This window comes from Dreissena polymorpha, chromosome 6 (genome assembly GCF_020536995.1).
Source record: "Dreissena polymorpha isolate Duluth1 chromosome 6, UMN_Dpol_1.0, whole genome shotgun sequence".
Classification (NCBI taxonomy): domain Eukaryota; kingdom Metazoa; phylum Mollusca; class Bivalvia; order Myida; family Dreissenidae; genus Dreissena; species Dreissena polymorpha.
Genome location: NC_068360.1, coordinates 79,384,662 through 79,408,411, shown reverse-complemented (window position 1 = coordinate 79,408,411; position 23,750 = coordinate 79,384,662). Strand labels below are relative to the sequence as shown.

Here is a 23,750-nt window from a genome sequence, read left to right as displayed (position 1 = left end):
CATGATCTTCTGGGTCTGATTACAACATCTTCTTCATAGTATTATCAGTCATTTGTGTTTAGTCATTTAGGTATATTTTAGATTAATACTTCAAGTTCATGTTAACATATGAATTTTCCATGGAGTATACAATAACACTAGAATCTCTTTGTTTTAACCATTTATGCCCAGTGGACTCTCCCATACTTCTAAATTGAATCAATTTATTTTCAAAATTAGGGATGATCTAGTATATTTATTTCTATATTTACAATATTTCTTACTGAAATTCTTTTAAGCAAACAGCGCAGACTCAGATGAGGCAACGCATCATGCGGCGTTTCATTTGGGTCTACGCTGTTTGCCAAGGCCTTTTTTTCTAGACGCTAGGAATAAATGGGTTAAGGGATGTTTCACAGTTTTGCAAAATAAAAAAATCATAAAAATTGTCAAAGATAAAAAAAGAAGCATTGTATTCAAATAAGCAAAATACCAAGTGACTTAGAAAAATTTTGAAACTTAGTATTCTTGTATTTATAATCATCAATTAAAATAATACAATTTATTCAGCGTTTGAAACCCTTTTTATCGAAAAATAAGCAAAAACGTGTATTATATTACACTTCAACTGTGTTTCCTATTCAAAGTATGAGCGATGTGGTGGTATTGCGTTAGGTTTTGCTTCTGGGGGTCCCGGATGCGATCCCTATGGTGGTCACATTTTTAGTTTGTCTATTTTATTTTTCCTATAATTATTTTAAAACAATTCAAAATATCACAGGTTTAGTAGTAAAACAATTCAATGATGAAAACAATCTCCTGGGGGTGTTTACATATCATCATTACGGAACAATGATTGAATTACGCACAATTTCAATTTTTCGCTGCATAGTATCTTTAACTTGCCATTGGTTGCCTAAAAATTGTCCATTTTTCCGTTTCCTGTATCAATTTCAGTTTATATTATTCAAGTAGTACAATTCCTGAGTTATTTTTTGAGTAACTTAAAATCAATAAAACCCATTTAAGCGAGTATTAACGATATACAGGTTTAAGAAACAACGTATGTTATACAAACAATCAACCTAATGTACACGCTACTTCATTGTTAATGCAATTGTCTTAGCATTGTGTTCGTATTGATTCAACATCGTGTTTTGAGTATTTGGTTTCAAACACGGCACGTCTAGCATTTCACTGCGTCTCCGGCTTGCTATTAGGAAAAGGATGTGCGTTTTTTTACCTTGTGTTTCATCCACATCCCAATAATGTGTAAAACAATGCGCACGTGGTACATGATACCTGCCGTATATATTAGACCATGTCACTTAATAAAGCGCATTGGCTCGACTGTCAGTTTGCACAATTGAACGCACGTTACAGGACGTAAAATGATGCTATATCAAAACTTGTCGATTATACCGGATATCTGAAATGTAGTTTTTCAATTTGCTAATTCTTCATTTTTTAAAGGGGCCTTTTCACAGATTTTGGCATTTTTTAACTTATTCATTAAATACTTTATATCGATAAATGTAAACATTGGATCGTAAAAGCTCCAGTAAAAAATCAAGAATAAAATTTAAAAAAGGAAAAGAACATTGCCCGGACCAGGTTTCGAACCAGTGACCCCTGGAGTCCTGCCAGAGTCCTGAAGTAAAAACGCTTTAGCCTACTGAGCTATTCCGCCGATTACACATACGTGAAGTATTTTATACCTTATATAAGCAATCTTCGTAGTTTCACAAAATTTAACGACAAAAACAGAACTCTCCAAATTATTCAATCGTTTCGCGTTGCAACGCATTATAATTTTTAGGTTTTAAAATCGTCAAAACATGCATATAATTGCTATATTAGACCATGGTTAATGTTCAGCATTACTGTTTCCTCACAAATATCATAACTAAAACGAAAATTTGCGAATCTGAAACAACTTTTTTCAATTTTGTCAATTTACCAAAGCGTGAAAAGATCCCTTTAATACCTAAAATGTGTTTTTAATTCTGGCAAACTGAATTTTGTTTCAGTGCAATTACCGCACTGATCACATTGAAGAACGCTGTAAATTTAAGAACGTTTACGTTAAATCTGAGGAACTTCGTGGCTGACGTCATGGGCGTTGAACAGTCACACGAGACCCTACCCGTCCTATACAAAGGACTATCTGGATGGATGCAGGTGCGTGATCGATTTCATTTTAAAAATAAATATTTATATTTAGCTAATAAACAACAATTTGGAGTTACAAGGCTGTGATGTTTCCTCGTTTAAGCTGATTTCCGCTATTTCAATGTCAAACTAATTTTACAAATAGTTCTTAACTTTGTTGGACCTATATTCAAATGAAGTGTTTAGTTGAACATTGCACGGAAGGCTGGCACTTTCCTCCCATGAGATGGTTCTTGAATCACACCATTATGGTAGACATGGATAGTTTATTCAATTCATTGTAGACATTGTGTCGTAGCCTGAGTGAACACTAAAAATATATAGGTCAGTAATTAATATCCTAAGGGTCTACGCACTGTATGGTAAGTTGGGTAACCTCAAGCGAACAATTTTGTTCCGGCTTATGCATACTGACGGAAATTATTTTCCGCATTGGGGTCACGTGACTATTAAATGGGCGCATTCCACAGTTTCCTTTTTAAATTATGTCTGGGAATTTTCGCTCGCGTACTCAATTTTCGGTTTTAATTTACCTAAGCGTCCATATTGATATCATATGTAGGTACGTGGTAATTACCTATCTACAACACGATCATCATTATTTCCAATCGCCAGAGGCACTGATATAAATAAATTGACACTGATAGATATCACTCGATTGACATTTATGTGTATTTAATAATAATAATAATATATTTAAATATGGAGTGTGTGTTTTTTATCAAAGAGTTTGTGTCCTTATGTCATATTTATATCACAGCGGTATTAAGTTATATTCCAAGTATCGAACGAAACCTCATTGTTTAAATGCAGACAAAGAATGATAATTGAAGAAAAAAATGACAATACCTGAATACGTGGTTTTTATTACAATTAGCGACACATGCTTTTTATTTACAATTAGAACTATAACTTTCAATTAGGGAATATTTCGGCTGTTAATGGCAATTATAGCAACGTGCAAAATGTTAAACATTATATAAAAATATCCAGTTACTGCTCATGTATTCGCTTAGAAGTAGACTTTAAACATTTGCTTAGGAGTACATTACCTTCACAACGAATTTTTCTAGGTATTACACACTTTTTTACCATTTTAATCTTTGAATATTTATCATTATTAATAGTTATTAAAATACAATGTATGTTTTATGCATATTCACCATATCAGCCGCCGATAACCCCTTAGACAAGAATACTGCATTAATTTATATAATTATCAGTTGAAAGCAGAGCCTCGGGAAATATTGTCAGGTGGAAATAATTAATAACCCCGAAATCGAGATCTGAGCTCAAGATATGTAAACCTATCGTTAAAGAATAACTTAAAGGGATATGTTCACGGTGTCGAGCACACTCAGTTCGATACAACTGTCACATATAGCAGCTGTTCGCATGCGCTTGCGGGTGTCGATTCGCAGATGCTTGTAATATTCATCATGCACGTTTTAACCAATTTACGTCAGATATGTATTATCAGGTATGTGTATTAACACACATACCTGGTATTATGTAGCTCCAACTTCAATGTCACACTTGGCATTTAAAGGTAGAATTTGGGATGGATACAGCTTGTCCAATCGTTACTTATAATTTATTTTGCAATTAAAAGATCCTAAAATATTCATCATATAGAGTCGTCGTGTTGCATATTAAAGCCCTGTCATTGAATACAAGACCAAGGTCACCCTTGTAGATCGAAGGTCATTCGAGTATAAGACAATTTACCGGACAGTAACTATATCATTAACTGTGTTCACCATGTTTAACACGTGGAGAAAACGTTTCGGGTAGAAGGACCGTATCTCTGGCTTAGAGGTCAAGGTCGGTCGCATATTTTTTTCGACTGTAACTTTAATAATTTATCTCAATAATAAAAAAAACATGAATATTTACTATGTGGAGACGTGTGTCTCATGAATCCTTGCGATTAAGACAAGTCTTTTATTCCGGATACCTTAATTAAATCCTTAAGTTCTTTGGTTTTTTAATTTACTGGGGCTATTTGAATAATAGCATTTAAGTTCACATATCGGTGGACAAGTCTCTTTAGGAAATTCTGTTCAGAATTGTCTCACACCTCACAAACTTGTAAAAGTTAAAGGCGAAGACATCATTGGCTGAACTGTCTTACGCATAATGAATTGTGAATTGTCCGTTGAGTTAAAAGTTAATATTGTAATAAAAAACTGCCAATGCAATTAGTCAACGACCTCTTCAAACTCTATAGAAAGTAAATATTAAATTAATGCGGTGTTAAACATTATTCATACACGAACAAAGCGTTAGCAAACTATCCTGAGGCGAACGGTAAACCGGATGTTGACCCTAGCCTCTTTAACCTTTGTATTCATATTGCCCGAAACTACCTATCAAAATATGGTGAAAGGCCAATCATTGATTTATTAGTCGAGGTCGTTTAAAGCCGAAAAGGCTATACAATGAAATATAATGATATAAGAGTTAAAAAAACTCGACGATAGCATTACCATTTTTGATAGAACACAACTTGAATAACGACTAAATGTCACTTCATGAGCCTCTGTTGTCTCAAACGTTTGAATTATTTTAGCATTTTTCATCACAACGCTCAAACGTGTCCCGCATATCTGTATGTCGCTCGTCCGTCTGTCTGTCAGATCACCCGGCACTTAGGTACAACGAATGCCAGAAACGCATCGCGTACGCCGTGTTTCATTCAGATTGACGTACACGCAGAACTAGCCAAAAGTACATTAATAAACCGGAAAAATATACGGCGTTTCACTAGATTTAAATAAGCTTTAGAAGTCCTAGAGGGTGGTGTTATGTATTTATTCACAATGGACATGGTTTTGTGGATCATATGTCATTCTGCCTTACGATCAGACGACATATATACACGTATTTAGTCGATAATATAACTTTGCTTCGTCATAGTCCAAAAGTCGGTAGATTTTCTTTGATTATTCGCAATCTTTTCTGAAATAATCGTGGACGCGCATCTTTATTATCGAACAATATTGTTATATTAAGATCATAACCTGTTGCGTTTACTTTTCTTCATCCAAGCACAAACACGATTGCTTCTACTTAAAAGGGTAGGGTAAGCAGATTGCCTGAACATTTTGTGTCGTCAAAATTTCAGCGATTCCCATTTTAAGGAGAAAATGCAATGACCTCGGGAAATCTTACAAATACCTATTTAGTATTTACCATTGTTTGTTCTATTAATTTAAGCTAATTTAACGGATATGCTCGAATGTAAAAAAAAGGTCTCTAATTGTATATACAGTCATTTTAGTGAATTTAATTAATATGATTGAAAACTCAACCTAGAAAAACCGAAACAAGTTCATGATCGGCACTAACAATTAGAGTCGATCGATGAGGTGGATGCTAACAACTGTTTTACAACAAGAAGCGAAACTGTTCAATTCCCAATATGTTAATATTTATTAGTTGCCACCCTTCTCGACTCTTACCCGGAATTATCAGCTAGCCTATCCGACATTATTACGTTTTTGAAAATAATGTCTTATTTGACTTGTGGTTAAAAGTAAGTTCTCATGGATAATTAACACAGCCATGCGCGCGATTACAATCTTTGCGCGAGCAGCATACTAGTAACTTCCAATAGTGTAGAGTTGTTTGGAATTCGACAATAATTTTCTTCACGCCCAACAGAACCTCCCACTCGAAGGACATTTTCAGTTTCTGGGATTTCTGAAATAAACATAAATGCTTCGTATGCGGAATGCCCCCCCCCCCCCCCCTCGGACAAAACTATGCTGATTGCACAGGCGGCTCAACGACAACACTATACACCCGTGCATTAAGCTTCCGTTTCCGACGCCACGCCACAAGTTTTCTTTGTTTTTCAGGTATTGGGCGGATTTCGAGAATGAATATTTCGCCAAGGGAACTTACCGCTACGCATTCCGGGGCACAGTGCACGGGGATGGGCCACGTGACGGAAGTGTCTGCGTTGCGAAGGTCTTTAAACGGAAGTACGCCAAATACTTCGACAGGTGGCGTCCTGACTTCAACGCCAGCGTCAAGGCTCAACATTTCGCCACGATCTTCACGCGTAACGTGCTTCCACAGCTACGAAAATTCGTTTCGACGACCGAAATTGAGTTCATCATTCCGTTGATCGCGAAAATGGATTCTATTTCACATTTCAAAGTGCTCGGCTTGTTTTCCGTTAACGAGGATACTACGTACGTCACGCCGTTCGAGTACGTCGCCATCGAGCCGTATCTGTACGGTCAGTTTGAGAAATTCAACTCGAATGGGGGCTTTGAGGACTTCAGTGCTCTTGTTCTTAACACGTTCAGTCACTGGACGTGGCAGGTTAGCGGACACAAGTTTCTCGTGTGCGACCTCCAAGGAGTGCAGAAGGGCCGAAAGTACATTCTGACAGACCCGTGCATCCACTCAGTTGACGGGCGCTTCGGGATGACGGACCTCGGCGTGGTGGGGATGGAGAAGGTACTCTCGAATCATGTATGCAACGCCATGTGTTACGCTCTGGGCCTGGAGAACCCCATGGCAGGGCTGCGCCTCGGCGCCCGGAAGTCCCAAGCCACCGCCTACGTGTTCGAGCTGTCGGAGAGTGACATCTACCGCGCTAACGAGGCTCGCACGCACTACTTCACACTTATAGAACCCGTAGTTCAATGACGACACGAATCAAGCATGACGAATAAATAATACATGTATACGAGACTACTTTCGCCTAAACACAAAGTATTGTATTCATTATCATTCAGTTTGTACAGTAAGTCATTTAATATTATTGAGGTTGTTGTGCAATCTATGGGAATGCAAGAGGTGTGTGCAGGAATCAATTTTTGAAAGTTTTAACTTGATGGAGGTATAGACAGGGAAATATCGATGGTTGTGTTCGTTTTTGGCATAATTTTCCAAAGCGCACGTTGACTTTTCCACGTGAGGTGATAAATGCAAACCAAAACACACGTGAAGTGGGCGGCTTTGTACTGCGAGAGAGTATAATCGACTCAGTATTTATAAAGGCAATCTGCTCTTTAAATTGAGCGCTTGCAATCCGTCCTCGTGGCCCCTTGTCTTAGTCTGAACTAAACTTTTTCAGTGTCTTGATGCTGAGCCTTAAAGGCTGTGTTAAAGGCAGTCCTTTTTTAATTTATTCATTTGGGTTGAATCTAGTATTTCTCGGAATGCATGTTTGTTTTGAGCGACCATTACAATTCATTTCATATAATTCAAAAAATGTTTATGACAATCTCATAATTATTTGAAAACATTATAAAAGCAAATATTTGATAAATATTCCATAGGAATAAAATGAGTGCTGATGTCATGAACGTACGTTGATGACAATACACGTTCATGTTTTACCCACAGTTCGTACAACCATGTCGTAATTATTGTAAACTCGTTTGTAGTCGTCGGCATGAACTTTTCTGAGTTTTTTTTAAAGACTTATTCGTGGGCACTGATTTCTTTCTGATTTGGAAAAAAAGAATTTGCGTCGATCATTTTTATATAGTTTATTCAAGATAAATTAGACATTACAGTCCATGAGTACACATGTATGTTAAATATAATTATACAAACAAAAAATATTTTTTATGTGCTTGACAAGTTGTCTTAATTTCGTGGATCAGTCTATCTCTAAAATAAAAAATAAAAAGACTTATGTACTTATAATATTTGTCACACTTCTTTTTCTTAAACGACCACATTTGACAAAAAAAGTTGTACTACAGAATCACTATATAATATGATTAAAAATAATCGATCATAATTTTTTTAATTTTATAGAAATACTTATGTTATGCAACTTAAAAGTAAAGTTTGACCCTTTAGCCAAGAATTGTTCAACGTTCAGGTACATTTTTTTATATTTGTCGTTATAAGTGTTTCTTTACAAAATGTCCCCCATACAAAAGCATGTAAAAAATACATTTGATGTGTGCGATTTTAGAATGTACTTTATGTTTTTTAATTGAATAATGTGTGTCATATGTTATTAATACGGAGGAGTGAGGAGTATTTTAATATAATTGCAATAAAAATTTGAAGCTGTATGTGTTATACGTGCCTGCGATAAAACTAATAATATATAACGATTTATTATGATGTGCGTGTATTTTTGTTTAAATATTTATATGCTATTAAACGCAAGTATATGCTTTTGACCTTGTGTTTACTACTACTACTACTACTACTACTACTACTACTACTACTACTACTACTACTACTACTACTACTACTACTACTACTACTACTACTACTACTACTACTACTACTACGACTACTACTACTACTACTACTACTTCTACTACTACTTCTACTACTACTACTTCTACTACTACTACTACTACTACTACTACTACTACTACTACTACTACTCCACAACCCAAGACCCCCTAAAATTCAAAATCTTTCAGTAACATCTAAATAGCTGGAATTTGAAGCGATAATTAAACTTTCGTCCCAACTTTCGTAAGTCTAGTGAGTTATTAAAGTACGAATACGGGAACACGCTCCGGGTCCACACATAATGCAGCCTCGGGCGCGGAAGGACCTCATGTACTTCGAAATACACACACATACCGCGGTTAATGCTATTGTGTTAAGCCTTTATTTTGCTAATCAGACACAATTGTTAAAGGTGGAAGATCAACAAGGCAAACAAATAGTTGTGGGGAAAAATCCGACCAAAACTGAGTTGAATTTCAAAGATGAGCCAAAAATTAGTTCGGTGGTGTTGACAAGCATATCGAATGAAGGATGTTGGGGGCATATTACCATCGGATTGCACTATGCAAATCTGTTAATGTAACGTACTAAGCTCAAACAAGAAAAACAACAATATACTAGTGAGCTCAGTTCAACAGTCTTTACATTCGATCCAACTAAATCAAAACACTAGCCGTGAGTGTTTTTGCTTATGCTGCTATCTTTCAATTCTCATCATGTCACTAAATTGGAGTCGTATACAATATATTGAGGCTCTCTTCAGACCGTTCATCACGTGTTTGTATTAAAAGAATGTATGTTAATATTGCAAAGATCAATTTATTCCATGAAATATTGTCTTATGACAGCGCCCTGAAACTATCAACTTGGTGTAGTTTAAATTATCACCTAAAAACATGTCCTTACCACATCAATCTTTTAACATTAAATGTTATAGGTCACGTCTATATATGATACGTTTTGTTCTTCTTTTACTATAACAACTTCTGCTGCTGATGTTACTACTATTGCTGGTATACGAATGGGTTGACTTTAACGGTTTGTTGAAAAGAATAAAAACGCATTGTTTTTTTTTTAATAGCATGCTATATTATCAATAAAACGTTCGAAGTTTTAATAAAATGGAAATTTAATCTGGGCCATTGTACACAAATAAACGAATTCCTTGTGGCAAGTGTGAGCCCATTATCATACAAACGTGACACATTACCCCCCACTTTTGATATTTCGATCTTGACTTTACAAAGCGTAAGGCTGCACCGAACGTTAACTGGTCCCCCGTTGAATATAACAGTTGACTCCGATATATATAGAGGTAGCGATAGATAAGGGGAGGTAACCAATCTACACCGAACGTCAGTTCAGCCACATTATCGAGTTCGGAGGTCAAATTGTAACGATTCAATAACTTCAATTAACGACTACATGTATGTCATAAAATTATTTCAAGTTCAGATCGTAAAATTTGATATAATTACAACAGTCAGTCGTTCATTTAGCAAATAGGAAATAAAATGAAATGAATCGGTTATATTTCTGTTAATTAAAAGTGAGTTTTTCAATTATAGAATGTAAGCGTCGTATGTGTTTTAACTTTTACCGTTTAAAGCTGACTGGAATCATATAAAAAAAAGTGCTTTAAAATATGCTGGATATATATTATAAGACACATATTATATACCCATGTAAGTATCTTAAACGTTGTTTTCGTCTTAGCCGCACAAATTCTGCGCTTACACCCGTATTACCCCTCCCTCGCAAGTAAAAATCATGACTCAGTAAGCCTATTAAATGATCAGAGGGGCTTTACACGCAGCCATTATGAATGGGATAACGTTTTCACTATAGTCCTCTTAACAATAGACCGCAGCGTAAATTGGATTATAATTTCCCACACAATTACAGTTTACACGGGCTTTAAGTCGAATAGTATTTATTCAACAACGTTCATATGCTTTGATACCAGCACAATCAAACGGCACCGAATATAAACGCATATGCCTGAGTGTTCCTTGCAAGTAACTTCTTGGGGTGGTTTAAAGGCCTCGAAATTAAGACACTCGATTCGGCACTGATTTAACATATGCTGGTGATATTATGGTGTTGCTGATGTTTTTGGATGATGGCGACGATAATGATAGCTGTGATGACTATAATGATGATGATGGTGATTTTGTTGTTGATGACTTTATTTACGAAGGTGACATATGAGACATGTAATTGTTACAACAAAAACATCACTTTTTTTCTTACGCTGTAGCCGCTTTAAGCCTAAACCCGGAGTAAACATATTGATGGTAAGCGAAAAGTGAATTAATTCTCCATCTATACATGAATATCATTTATGGCGACATGAATCATAGGTTTTCGTGAAAAATAAACGGGTTTACATAGGAATTAAAAGTGCACTTAATCAATGATCAATCTTTTAAATAAAAAAAATTGTGAGTTCATATAAAAATCAATGAAACTTTGCGCCTCTTGTATAGACAAAATAATGTTACCTCTTACGCTGCATCCGTTACGAATAAAACGTTGGTTTAAAAAATGTAGCAGGAAGATAAAATATTTCGGTGCTTTTGTCACACAAAGCATTGTAATTGCTGTTTTTGTTACCTTGTTGTTGTTTTTTTCCCATAACAAAACGAATATTGATTGTTTAAGTAGTTTGTAGGAAGTTGTCGTAGTTGATATTTTGCAACTATAAAGACGGAAGACCACAGTCAAAACAACGTGTCTGGTTTTGATAGTATTTTTGATAGAGCATGCGACACCATCACAATTGAGAGCAGGATCATACTCTTTACACCTAATTACATTTGAGTCGCGTTCAGGGCAAACTGGGCTTTATGCATGTGCGTAACGTTTCGTCCCGGATCAGACTGTGCAGTCCGCACAGGCTGATAAGGTACGACACATACTGATTTTCCCTGAACGCGGCTCTTATTATGCGAGTCTTTCGTCATATTATGATCGACCGTGAAATTCACTGTCACATGTACAATTGTACATCAGAAAATAAATAGATGAGATTGGTTTTAAACAGATTTTAGCATGAATTGAAGTTTGTGATTAAATAATTTATATTGATAAATGTAAACATTGCATATAAAAAGCTCTAGTAGAAGAAAATCAAGAACAAATAGAAAAAGAAAAAAGTAAGCCTCCACTGGGCTCGAACCCCTGATCGCTGGAGTAAAAGTCTATCGCTTAGTCGTGCTCATACTATACATGTTGTATTTTATATAAAAAAAATCATAAGCATTCCTCGTACTGTCACAAAATTTAACGACAACAAAAAATTCCAAATAATTAAATCGTTTTGCGTTTCAACGCTTTATAATTTTCAGGTTTTTAAATCGTTAAAAGATGCGTATACTGGATATTTCAGAGCATGTTAAATGTTCAGTATTTCTGTTCCCTTACAACTATCATAACTACAACGACAAATTGCGCATCTGAAACATTTTTTTTTATTTTGTCAATTTACCAAAACGTGAAAAGATCCATTGAATGTAACCACCATTTTGTAATGTTATGGTTATATACTCTGATCATATTCATGTGCTAGGATTCGTAACATTAGCGGCCTCGACATTACATACTGGTGGCGAATGATACACAGTTCAACATGAAAGTGTACTGGCGTTATAAAACGCATATTACGATATACTAGTACATGCAAACAAAAAGGTATGGTATGGGTATGAAAAGTGTCGGTATCAAGTCTCTCATGAGGAAGAGCAGACAGATAGTGAGACTGAGCAGGATGATGAGACACAGTAACAATGAAGACACTCGATAAATAAAATATGCTGGGCTGTTGCCAGTTATAAGTAAAATCGTTCTTATAACACAATACATAAATACTTGTATAAAAATATTTTACGCCCCTCTTAGCTACACTATTGTTTATGAAGATAATGCCCACAAAGATGTTAAAGCATGCACTACAACTACTTCTACCGATACCGCTATCGCTACGCAACCAACACCACCGCAACCAACGCCACAGCCACCACAGATAACGCCGCCGCCGCCACCGCCGCCGCCGCCGCCACCGCCACCCACCGCCACCACCACCACTACCACCACCACCACCACCACCACCACCACCACCACCACCACCACCACCACCACCACCACCACCACCACCACCACCACCACCACCACCACCACCACCACCACCATCGCTAAAACTAAAAAGAGTGCGTGATTTGCACTTGTTGAACCCTTTAAGATCAATATAAACGTAGTTATAACAAGATTCGTGATATAAAAAATATACTTACAATTAAAACGTTCAATTTAGCATTAAAATGGAAACTTGGTCTAGGTCATTGTGCATGAACAAACGCATGCATTGTAACAAACTGCTGGGCGAGTGAAAGCCTATTTAACCCATTTAAGCCTAGTGGACTCTCCCATCCTTCTAAATTGGATCAATTTATTTCCAAAATTAGAGATGTGTAGTATATTTATTACTATATTTAGAATATTTCTTACAGAAATTCCTTGAAGCAAACAGCGCAGACCCTGATGAGACGCCTCATCATGCCTATGCCTTTTTTTCTATTCGCTATGCATAAATGGGTTAAACAAACTACACCCGACCTGCCATGGTTCGATTTCGACATAACCATTCGTAACCCTGCACTTAATTTATGCAGCTTCATTCTCGATTACAGAGGTCATTCAGCAACCACAAATGTCTACCTTAATTTAAACTATTTGACGTTCAGATTCAAAATTGTTAGTTTGGTTTAGAGCAAGGGTGTTGTTAACTAGACGGCAGGGGGGCGTTGGGGGGGGGGGCGGCGGAGGAAGTTGTTGTCTGAACAGGTTATGATGATAATCGTTGTGTTGTCCACAGTTTTGTTTGTCGCAATCCGTCTGATTTTTTCTCATGGCGATTCGTCGACTTGCAAAATCAGGTGTATTCAACAGAGGCCCCTATCAGCACAATCCGTTTATGGTTTTTTGGCCTTATGTTTTGATTGCATAGATGGTGTTTTGATAGTATCTCTGATTTGCTTAACCCATTTATGCCTAGTGGACTCTCCCTCCCTTCTAAATTGGATCAATTTATTTCCAAAATTATGGATGTCTAGTATATTTATTTCTATAGTTAAAATATTTCTTACAGAAATTCCTTTGAGCAACAAACAGCGTAGACCCAGATGAGACGCCGCATGATGCGGCGTCTCATCTAGGTCTACGCTGTTTGCCAATGCCTTTTTTCTAGACGCTAGGCATAAATGGCCATACTTATCCCTTTCCAACCAGGGACATGTCTGTTGTACTAAACGTCTATTTTTAAGACGAAACAAGAACAAAAACGCAAATTACGCGTGTTAATATATTTTCTTGGCTCCATTTTGATGAGGTTAGTTTTATACAATACGCGTTATTATTTAAAAGCATATCATTATTCATTGTTAGATTTCATGCTTTCCACATTTATTACAAAAACTGTCATTATTTTATATAATCACATTGTTTTCTTTTTTTTTAAAGACTTCGCATTCTGTCATCCATGCAGAACAGCCAAGCAAGTACATTAAAGACCGACGGTCAAACAAGTGCGTCTCAAACTGGAAGAATCGTTTCCTAAAATTCCGAAAACACTCAGCAAACGAGTGTGACGAGTTAGTATCTAAGAAGACTATATAGTCTTTCCTCAGTTTATACATTGCGTAACATAGTAGCTAAAACGCCGTATACCGATATTACGTATATCATTAAGTATATTACAAATAGCAGTAACAACAGCCGGTCAGGATTTTAGTTTATAATGATATTGGTTACAATTAATTTAGATTCAACCAACAATAATCAATTATAATATCTACGACAAAAAGGTAGTCAAACATAATTATATCCGAATTAGCATCTTGCCACCTGTCAATCAAACTCTTCAATCTATGCCTTTTTTGTCCTCCAACGTTAACGTTAGGTTAAATTATTTCACAAAATGACCCACCTTATTGCATGTGTAATACTTTCCATGATAAAGATTGATAAATATCATATTAGCAACGTTGAAATGAATTATATCATCTTAAAATGTACAAACATGGGAGATTTGGTACCCGCTTTGCGTAACCAAGATCTCCGTCATAAATCTCGGTTTTGTGTCTGATACATCTGAAAACAATGTTATGTTTATAATTTTATAAGTAGCAGCGATAAATGGCATCGGAACACGCGCGAGCGAGCGTCTGCTTAATATGTGATTTTCAATGAACGCATTTGAGGCATTTGATCAAAAGTATCTTCATAATAGTGGCATTTATTATTCAAGACTAAATAACGCATTGACGATCTCTCGCATTCTGTTTATGGCAAGTATACCAATACACGGTGTATTGTCAGATGTCTTAACCATAGTAACGTTTATTTTGACGTGTTTTCTTGAGGTACATAATATAGCGTATCCAAGCATTGTGTTACTAACAATTAACGCGAAAGGCAAAAACACTAAGGTAAGAACTTATTCAAATAGTTTTATTTTGTATAATAAATATGTATATGTAATAACAGGTGCGGGGAGGGGGGGGGGCGGTTCCGCTCGGCGTCGGAAAGCGTCTACGTGTGTATATCTTAATGAAATCGATGTTATAATTCGATGTTTTATACATTTGGTACACAAATATGTTGTTAATATTTTACAATTGAAAATTATGTATTTATTAGTAATACCACAATTACACGTAACAACATCGATCATTTAGGTACCCGAACAAGCGTCTAAGAGCGTGTTTGACTTACCGGAATACCCGTTATAAAGGCTTAAGTTATTAAAAAAAATAATTTGCTTTTGCATAATAAATAAACGACACAAAGCCCTTTAACCTTGCTTTGAGGGAAATTTAATTTTGATAAAATTATCCGGAATATCGCGTTAAAGAAGCCACCTTGGTTTTAGCTTGTCTAGTGTCGAGAGTGTCTAACCGCCATGACCGCAAGGCCTACTGATTAAGTTGGCGGGGCCTATTCCATTTTTACAATTCCTTTATTTTTTATTATACAGGAGTAATGTAGTTTGAATCGTTTAATCTTTTAATTCAAGGGGTTTGATTACAAACTCAAAATGCTCAAATATGTGACCAAGTCGATACTTATATCATTTTAAGCAAAGACCTATAGATAACACAGATTGGAAACTCTCCTCTTCGCGATAGCGATATGCGATAATATCTAACGGCGGACGCGGGTCACGTGACATTGATTTTGGAGATGCCGGTGTACCTGTAGATTCTTCCCTGTTCCAGCTAATGTCGGCCATTTTGTTATAAAGCAATCAATTATTCTATGTAATTAGTCGTTAATATTTGTTGTCGTAGGGTATTCTGAGCATGATCTGGTAGTTTATATTATATTGATACTGTTATTAACAATCTTAATGTGTTAATTAGTGTTTTTTAGCGCTCGGTTGTCAGTTTGCAGAGCAATGAATGTCTGAAAGCGCAACGTTACAAATTTCTCGTAGTGAGCAAAGTCGGTCGCCGAAAAAAAGACATATTGAATATTTTTTGTGTGAATAAAAATAAGTATTTATTTTCTGTGTTGATAATTCTTTAGGTTTTGGTAGTTATTATTCTAATTAATTATTAATTTATCGGAATTTGAAAGAGAACACTGGATACGATCATTTTCGATAATTTTTGAAAAATTGAAAGGCCCGAAGCATTTTTTTTAAACATCTTCATTAAGCATCACATATTGATAACGTAAGCTTTTTATGCTAGGTGAGATGCTAATCTATGTATGATTTATAAAAAAGTAGACGAAAATGAGGTATTTTAAAGGACTTTGCCTTTGTACAATTTGTACTATTTTATTCTGTTATTCCATTCAATCAATTTTCACACCTGTCGCCAAAGTGGTTTGTTTCTTTTTGACAAACTTTTCTATTTCAAATCCCATATCGTTGAAGTAAGATTTTTATGCTAGGGTAGATGTTAATCTAAGTATAGATTTAAACAAACCAGAAGAAAATAATCAATTTAAAGTATTTGGCCTTATACAATGTTGGTACAATTTTAAGCTCTTTTCTTCTGTTGTACACGATTGCTGTCAAACGTGTTTTTGTTCTTTTTGATTAACTTTTTAATTTTTCATCCCAAATAGATTAAGTCAGATTGTTATGCTTGGTGATATGTTGATCTAGGTATGAATAAAATAAACTGGAGGAAAATGTTCATTTTAAAGGATTTTGGCCTTGTACAAAGATGGTACAATTTTAAGCTCTTTTACCCTATTATACACACATGTCGTCAAAGGTGCTTTGGTTCATTGTGAAAAACTTCGTCATTATTCACCTCAAATCGAAGAAATAAGATTTTTATTCTGGGTAATATGTTTATCTTGGTATGAATAAAAAACAAGATGAACGTACAATGTATGGGTTTAAATTCTCATTTAATATCTTTTATTAGTATAACCAGTTTTCCTGTCAATGTTACATATGCAAGTTAATATACAAACACATTTTAACAGATAGCTGTGAGATTACTATTAAAACACAAACAAAAGCTGTGAGATGACTATAATTCGCCGGCCGCGGACACTGATCACACAATTAAAGCTTAATTTAATTACCAAAAGAAAAAAACTGGATTACAAACAAAACTTTAATAACCTATAACTCATGAATAAGATCTAAATAAAAAGAAAATTAAACTATTTAAAAAATCTACACAATCAATATTGAAATAAGTCTAACTGAAACCGTTTTTGGATCGAACGATCATAGCATTTTTTATACTGTAATGTTGTTTTAATCAGAGACCTACAATTATGTGTCCACATATATCTATCCGTTTGGAAATAATAATATTTTATAAGGTTTTAACTGTTTGAAATACCAAAATATACAAGAATATTTTATCAGCAAAAGCCTTTCAAATAAACTATTCAACAGCATTCTCGCCGCGATTTGGAAGTTCTTAGCGCTATTTCTTCAACGATCGCGGCATTATAAATTCTTATTGTAGGTAAATAAAATCGAGTTTTATAAAAAAACATAATTACTCATGTTTCTATGAAACTTTATTTTATAAAAATCGGATCATTATTGACCAAGTTACAGCCGCCTTTCATAGCGCCGTAACATTTTCGCATAACTTTGCTCGATAATCGTAGCCGTTGCTACTGACGCGTCGCTATCTTATCGCAATCGTGATACACCGGCTATCTCCGGACTACTCCGATTGATTCATGAAATAAATCGTCTGCTGATCCTCAGTGTACTTATCAGGTTCTCGACCACGTGACCCCGCCGAGAGATAGTCCGATAAGGCGCGAAGTTTCCAATCTGTGTTATCTATAGGTCTTTGTTTTAAGGTTATTTTGCCAACAGTTTCTAGGTAGACGGATGTCAAAATAGCCAATCAACAATGAGAGGTATCGGTCAGTTAAAACAAGGCGTATACTTATATGTTTATATTGGAAGCCGTCCAACATTTTTTTGTCTTGAATTTAGATTACATTTTAATAATACATGAAAAAGCTGTCGCAGTGGTCTTCTTATATCATTTAACGAGGATGTAATAACGAGGATGTAATGTATACCAGTAATTGCTTATATACGTTACTATGATATAATATCGTATCGGCAATCCGATATACTACTTTTTACATATCCTTTTTTGGGTTTTATTAATCACACGATGTTTACTTATGACATGACAGTCTGACTATGTCTTGCAGTACTGCGCGCACTTCCGTCAAGGATGCTTGTTTTTCTCATTTGTCATAATTGAAGCCTGAATACTAATGTGATTGGCACCTAAAATGGGTTTGTGTGTTTATATCGGGAAAATAAGTTTTCCTGCATATTTAAATTCGAATCCATTTACAAAATTTGAAGAAAATATATTTTTAAAATGACTTTGTCGTGTGAATAATAACTGTTATCAACGAAATAAACACTTTCTGCACACTTTCAGTCAGTAGAATAAACGGTATTTTAAATTCTTTTGTAACCAATGTAAAATGATCGCATACAGTGCTTATACAGTGCGCGTAAAAAGGATACTCGTTGTAATTTGTACATCCTTAAGAAAAACATCACCGTTGTAAAATTTCCCAATTGATAACTAAACAATTAATTTCGATTATGAAAGTAAAATTAAGTTTTCATCGCTGTAAAGCAATATGGAAACTCTCAAATCAATGTAAAAATTCAAATAATGTTTGCCATATCGTGGTTTACTAGCCTTTTAACAACCCTTTGTAGTTATGGTGCAAGGTTATTTAACAACTCAGGCTTTAGCGTTATGGTAACGCATTTAGTACCCGTATTAACAGCGCTTCTTGTGCCTAGCGGACTCTCCCCTCCTTCTAAATTGGATCAATTTAATTCCAAAATTAGGGATGTCTAGTATATTTATTTCTATATTTAAAATATTTATTTCAGAAATTCCTTAAAGCAAACAGCGCAGACCCTGATGAGACGCCACATCAAGCGGCGTCTCATCTGGGTCTACGCTGTTTGCCAATGCCTTTTTTTAGACGCTAGGCATAAATGGGTTAAGGAAATAATTAAACCTATACATTCCTTAAGTCTTAATTTTATTAACGGTGATGTCATTATAGTTATATTGTTTAACAGATTTATGTATATTCGGTACGATTTTCTGTAGAAATATTGCATTTCTCATTGAAAAAAAAAACAAGTTAGGATTTCATTTCAGATTGTCGAAAATAGCAATCCCGGACTCAAAAACAAAAACTATACACGAATTGTTTGATAATTCCATGTATTTTCTTGTGTACTATGACATCAGATCTTCTGGATTAGTAGCAAGATCTTCCGGGTCTGATTACAACATCTTCTTCATAGTACTATCAGTTATTTATGTTTAGTCGTTAAGGTGTATTTGAGATTAATACTTCAAGTTCATATTTCCATATTATTTCCCTGAAGTATACAATAACACGTGCACTTTTTTACAATTTAAGGGACGTTATCACAATTTGGCAAAATAACAATTTTCATAAACATTGTCAAAGAAATAAAAGAAGCATTCTATTTAAATTAACAAAATACCACGTGACTTAGAAAAATGTTAAAACTTAGTTTTTTTGTATTGATAATCATCAATTAAAATAATACAATTTACACAGCGTTTGTAACCCTTTTCATATTGAAAAGTATGCGCGATGTAGCGTTACGTTCTGGAGGGCCCGGAGTCGATCCATATGGCAGTCACATTTTTGTTTATCTATTTTCTTTTTCCTATACATATTTTAAACAATTCCAAATATCACAGGTTTATAAGTAAAATAATTCAATGATTTTTTTTAAATATTAAAATCTGTGACAACTGAACAAGTTCCTCTGGGTGGGTTTACATATCATCATTACGGAACAATGAATAAATTACGCACTATTTCCATTTTTGCTGCAAAGTATCTCTAACTCGCCATTGGTTGCCTAAAATTTTCCATTTTTTACCTTTCCTGTATCAATTCCAGTTTACATTATTCAAGTAGTATACTTCTGGAGTTATTATTTGAATAATTTAAAATCAATCTAACCCATTTAAGCGAATATTAACGATATACAGGTTTAAGAAACAAAGTATGTTATACAAACATTCAACCTGATGCACACGCTACTTGATTGTTAATGCAATTGTCTTAGTATTGTATTCGTATTGATTCAAACATCGTGTTTTAAGTATTTGGTTTCAAACACGGCACGTCTAGCATTTCACTGCAACTGCGGCTTGCAATGGCGAAAAGGATGTGCGTTTTAAGACGTGTGTTTCATCCACATCCCAATACTGTGTAAAACAATGCGCACGTGGAACATGATACCTGTCGTATATATTAAACCATGTTACATAATAAAGCGCATTGGCTCGGCTGTCAGTTTGCACAATTGAACGCACGTTATAGGAAGTAAAATGATTTTTGATGTCAATTTCAAAACGTGTCGATACTGTGGGATAGCTGCATTGTAGTTTTCCAATTTGCTATTTCTTAATTCTTTAAATACTTAAAAAATTTGTTTTTAGTTCTAGTAAACTGAAATTTGTTTCAGTGCAATTACCGCACTGATCACATCGAAGAACGCTGGATATTAAAGAACGCTAACGTTAACGCTGAGGAACATCGTAGCTGACGTAATGGGCGTTGAACAGTCGCACGAGACCCACCCGTCCTATACGAAAGACTATCTGGATGGATGCAGGTGCGTGATAGATTTCATTTTTTTAAATATATATTTATATTTAACTTATAAACAACAATTTGGAGTTACAATGATGTGATGTTTCCCCTTTTAAGCTGATTTCCTCCATTTCAATGTCAAAATAATTTTACAAATAGTTCTTAACTTTGTTGGACCTATACACAAATGTAGAGTTTAGTTGAACATTGCACGGAAGGCAGGCACTTTCCTCCCATGAGATGGTTCTTGAATCACACCATTAAAATATAGTGACATGGATAGTTTATTCAGTTCATTGTAGACATTGTGTCGTAGCCTGAGTGAAAACTCAAAATATATAGGTCAGTAATTAATATCCTAAGGGTCTAGGCACTGTATGGTAAGTAGGGTAACCTCAAGCGAACATTTTTTTTCCGGCTTGTGAATACTGACGAAAATTATTTTCCGCATAGGGGTCACGTGACTATTAAATGGGCGCCTTCCACAGTTTCCTTTTTAAATTATGTCTGGGAATTTTCGCTCGCATACTCAATTTTCGGTTTTAATTTACCTAAGCGTCCATATTGATACGATATGTAGGTACGTGGTAATTACCTATCTACAACACGATCATCATTATTTCCAATCGCCAGAGGCACTGATATAAATAAATTGACACTGATAGATTTCACTCGATTGAAATGTCTGTGTATTTAATAATATTAATAATATATTTAAATATGGAGTGTGTGTTTTTTTATCAAAGAGTTTGTGTCCTTATGCCATATTTATATCACAGCGGTATTAAGTTATATTCGAAGTATCTATCGAAACCTCGTTGTTTGAATGAAGACAAGAATGATATTTGAAGAAGAAAAAATGACAATTCCATGAATACGTGGTTTTTATTACAATTAGCGACACATGCTTTTCATTACAATTAGAACTATAACTTTCAGTTTGGGAATATTTCGGCTGTTAATTGGCAATTATAGCAACGTGCAAAATGTTAAACATTATATAAAAATATGTAGTTACTGCTCATGTATTCGCTTAGAAGTAGACTTTAAACATTTGCTTAGGAGTACATTACCTTCACAACGTTTTTTTCTAGGTATTACACACTTTTTTTTTAATCATTTTAATCTTATAATATGTATCATTATTAATACTTATTAAAATACAATGTATGTTTTATGCATATTCACCATATCAGCCGCCGTTAACCCCTTAGACAAGAATACTGCATCAATTTATATAATTATATGTTAAAAGCAGAGCCTCGGGAAATATTGTCAAGTGGAAATAATTAATAACCCCGAAATCGAGATCTGAGCTCAATATATGTAAACCTATCGTTAAAGAATACATTAAAGGGATATGTTCACTGATTCACGAATTTACAAGGTGTCGAGCACACTCAGTTCGATACATCTGACGCATATAGCAGCTGTTCGCATGCGCTTGTGGGTGTAAATTCGAAGATGCTTGTAATATTCATCATGCACGGTTTAACCAATTTACGTCAGATATGTATTATGTAGCTCCAACTTGAATGTCACATTTAGCATTCAAAGGTAAAATTTGGGATGGATACAGCTTGTCCAATCGTTACTTATAATTTATTTTGAAAGTAAAATATCCTTAAATATTCATCATATAGAGTCGGCGTGCTGCATATAAAACAAGACCAAGGTCACCCTTGTAGATCGAATGTCAATCGAGTATAAAACAATTTACCGGACAGTAACTATATCATAAACTGTGTTCACCATGTTAAACACGTGGAGAAAACGTTTCGGGTAGAAGGACCGTATCTCTGGCTTAGAGGTCAAGGTCGGTCGGATATTTTTTTCGACTGTAACTTAAATAATTAATCTCAATAATTAAAAAAAACACATGAATATTTACTATGTGGAGACGTGTGTCTCATGAATCCTTGCGATTAAGACAAATCTTTTATTCCTGATACCCTAATTAAATCCTTCAGTTCTTTGGTTTTTTAATTTACGGGGGCTATTTGAATAAAAGCATTTAAGTTCACATATCGGTGGACAAGTCTCTTTAGGAAATCTGTTCAGAATTGTCTCACACCTCACAAACTTGTAAACGTTAAAGGCGAAGACATCATTGGCTGAACTGTCTTACGCATAATGAATTGTGAAATGTCCGTTGAGTTAAAAGTTAATATTGTTATAAAAAACTGCCAATGCAATTAGTCAACGAACTCTTCAAACTCTATAGAAAGTAAATATTAAATTAATGCGGTGTTAAACATTATTCATACACGAACAAAGCGTTAGCAAACAATCCTGAGGCGAACGGTAAACCGGATGTTGACCCTAGCCTCTATAACCTTTGTATCGATATTGCCCGAAACTACCTATCATAATATGGTGAAAGGCCGATGAATGATTTATTAGTCGAGTTCGTTTTAAACTGAAAAGGCTATACAATGTAATATAATGGTATAAGAGTTAAAAAAAACTCGACGATATCATTACCATTTTTGATAGAACACAACTTGAATAACGACTAAATGTCACTTCATGAACCTCTGTTGTCTCGAACGTTTGAATTATTTTAGTATTTTTTATCACAACGCTCAAACGTGTCCCGCATATCTGTATGTCGCTCGTCCGTCTGTCTGTCAGATCACCCGGCACTTAGGTACAACGAAGGCCAGAGACGCATCGCGTACGCCGTGTTTCATTCAGATTGACGTACACGCAGAACTAGCCAAAAGTACATTAATAAACCGGAAAAATATACGGCGTTTCAATAGATTAAAATAAGCTTTAGAAGTCCTAGAGGGTGGTGTTATGTATTTATTTACAATGGACATGGTTTTGTGGATCATATGTCATTCTGCCTCACGATAAGACGACATATATACACGTATTTAGCCGATTATATAACTTTGCTTCGTCATAGTCCAAAAGTCGAGTAGATTTTCTTTGATTATTCGCAATCTTTTCTGAAATAATCGTGGACGCGCATCTTTATTATCGAACAATATTGTTATATTCAGTTCATAACCAGTTGCGTTTACTTTTTTTCATTCAAAAACAAACACGATTGCTTCCACATAAAAGGGAAGGGTAAGCAGATTGCCTGAACTTTTTGTGTCGTCAACATTTCAGAATTCCCATTTAAAGGAGAAAATGCAATGACCTCGTGAAATCTTAAAAATACCTATTTAGTATTT

At 35.1% G+C, this 23,750-nt stretch overlaps 1 protein-coding gene across 5 annotated transcripts in view; it reads left to right on the top strand.

Annotated features, from left to right (window-relative positions):
* LOC127835053 (uncharacterized) overlaps positions 1-23,750 on the top strand; it is a 443,836-nt gene that overhangs the window by 387,808 nt on the left and 32,278 nt on the right. For 2 of the 5 annotated variants that reach the window (XR_008028323.1, XR_008028322.1), the window contains exon 2: positions 2,010-2,160. Coding sequence is in view for 2 of the 5 variants with exons in the window: in XM_052361294.1 (XP_052217254.1) it covers positions 20,520-20,584 (65 nt within the window). In the remaining 3 variants the exon portion in view is untranslated. Of the gene's footprint in view, positions 1-2,009; positions 2,161-6,014; positions 6,967-20,196; positions 20,293-20,434; positions 20,585-23,750 lie in introns of those variants that run through there. The other 3 variants (XR_008028321.1, XM_052361293.1, XM_052361294.1) reach the window with 3 other exon arrangements.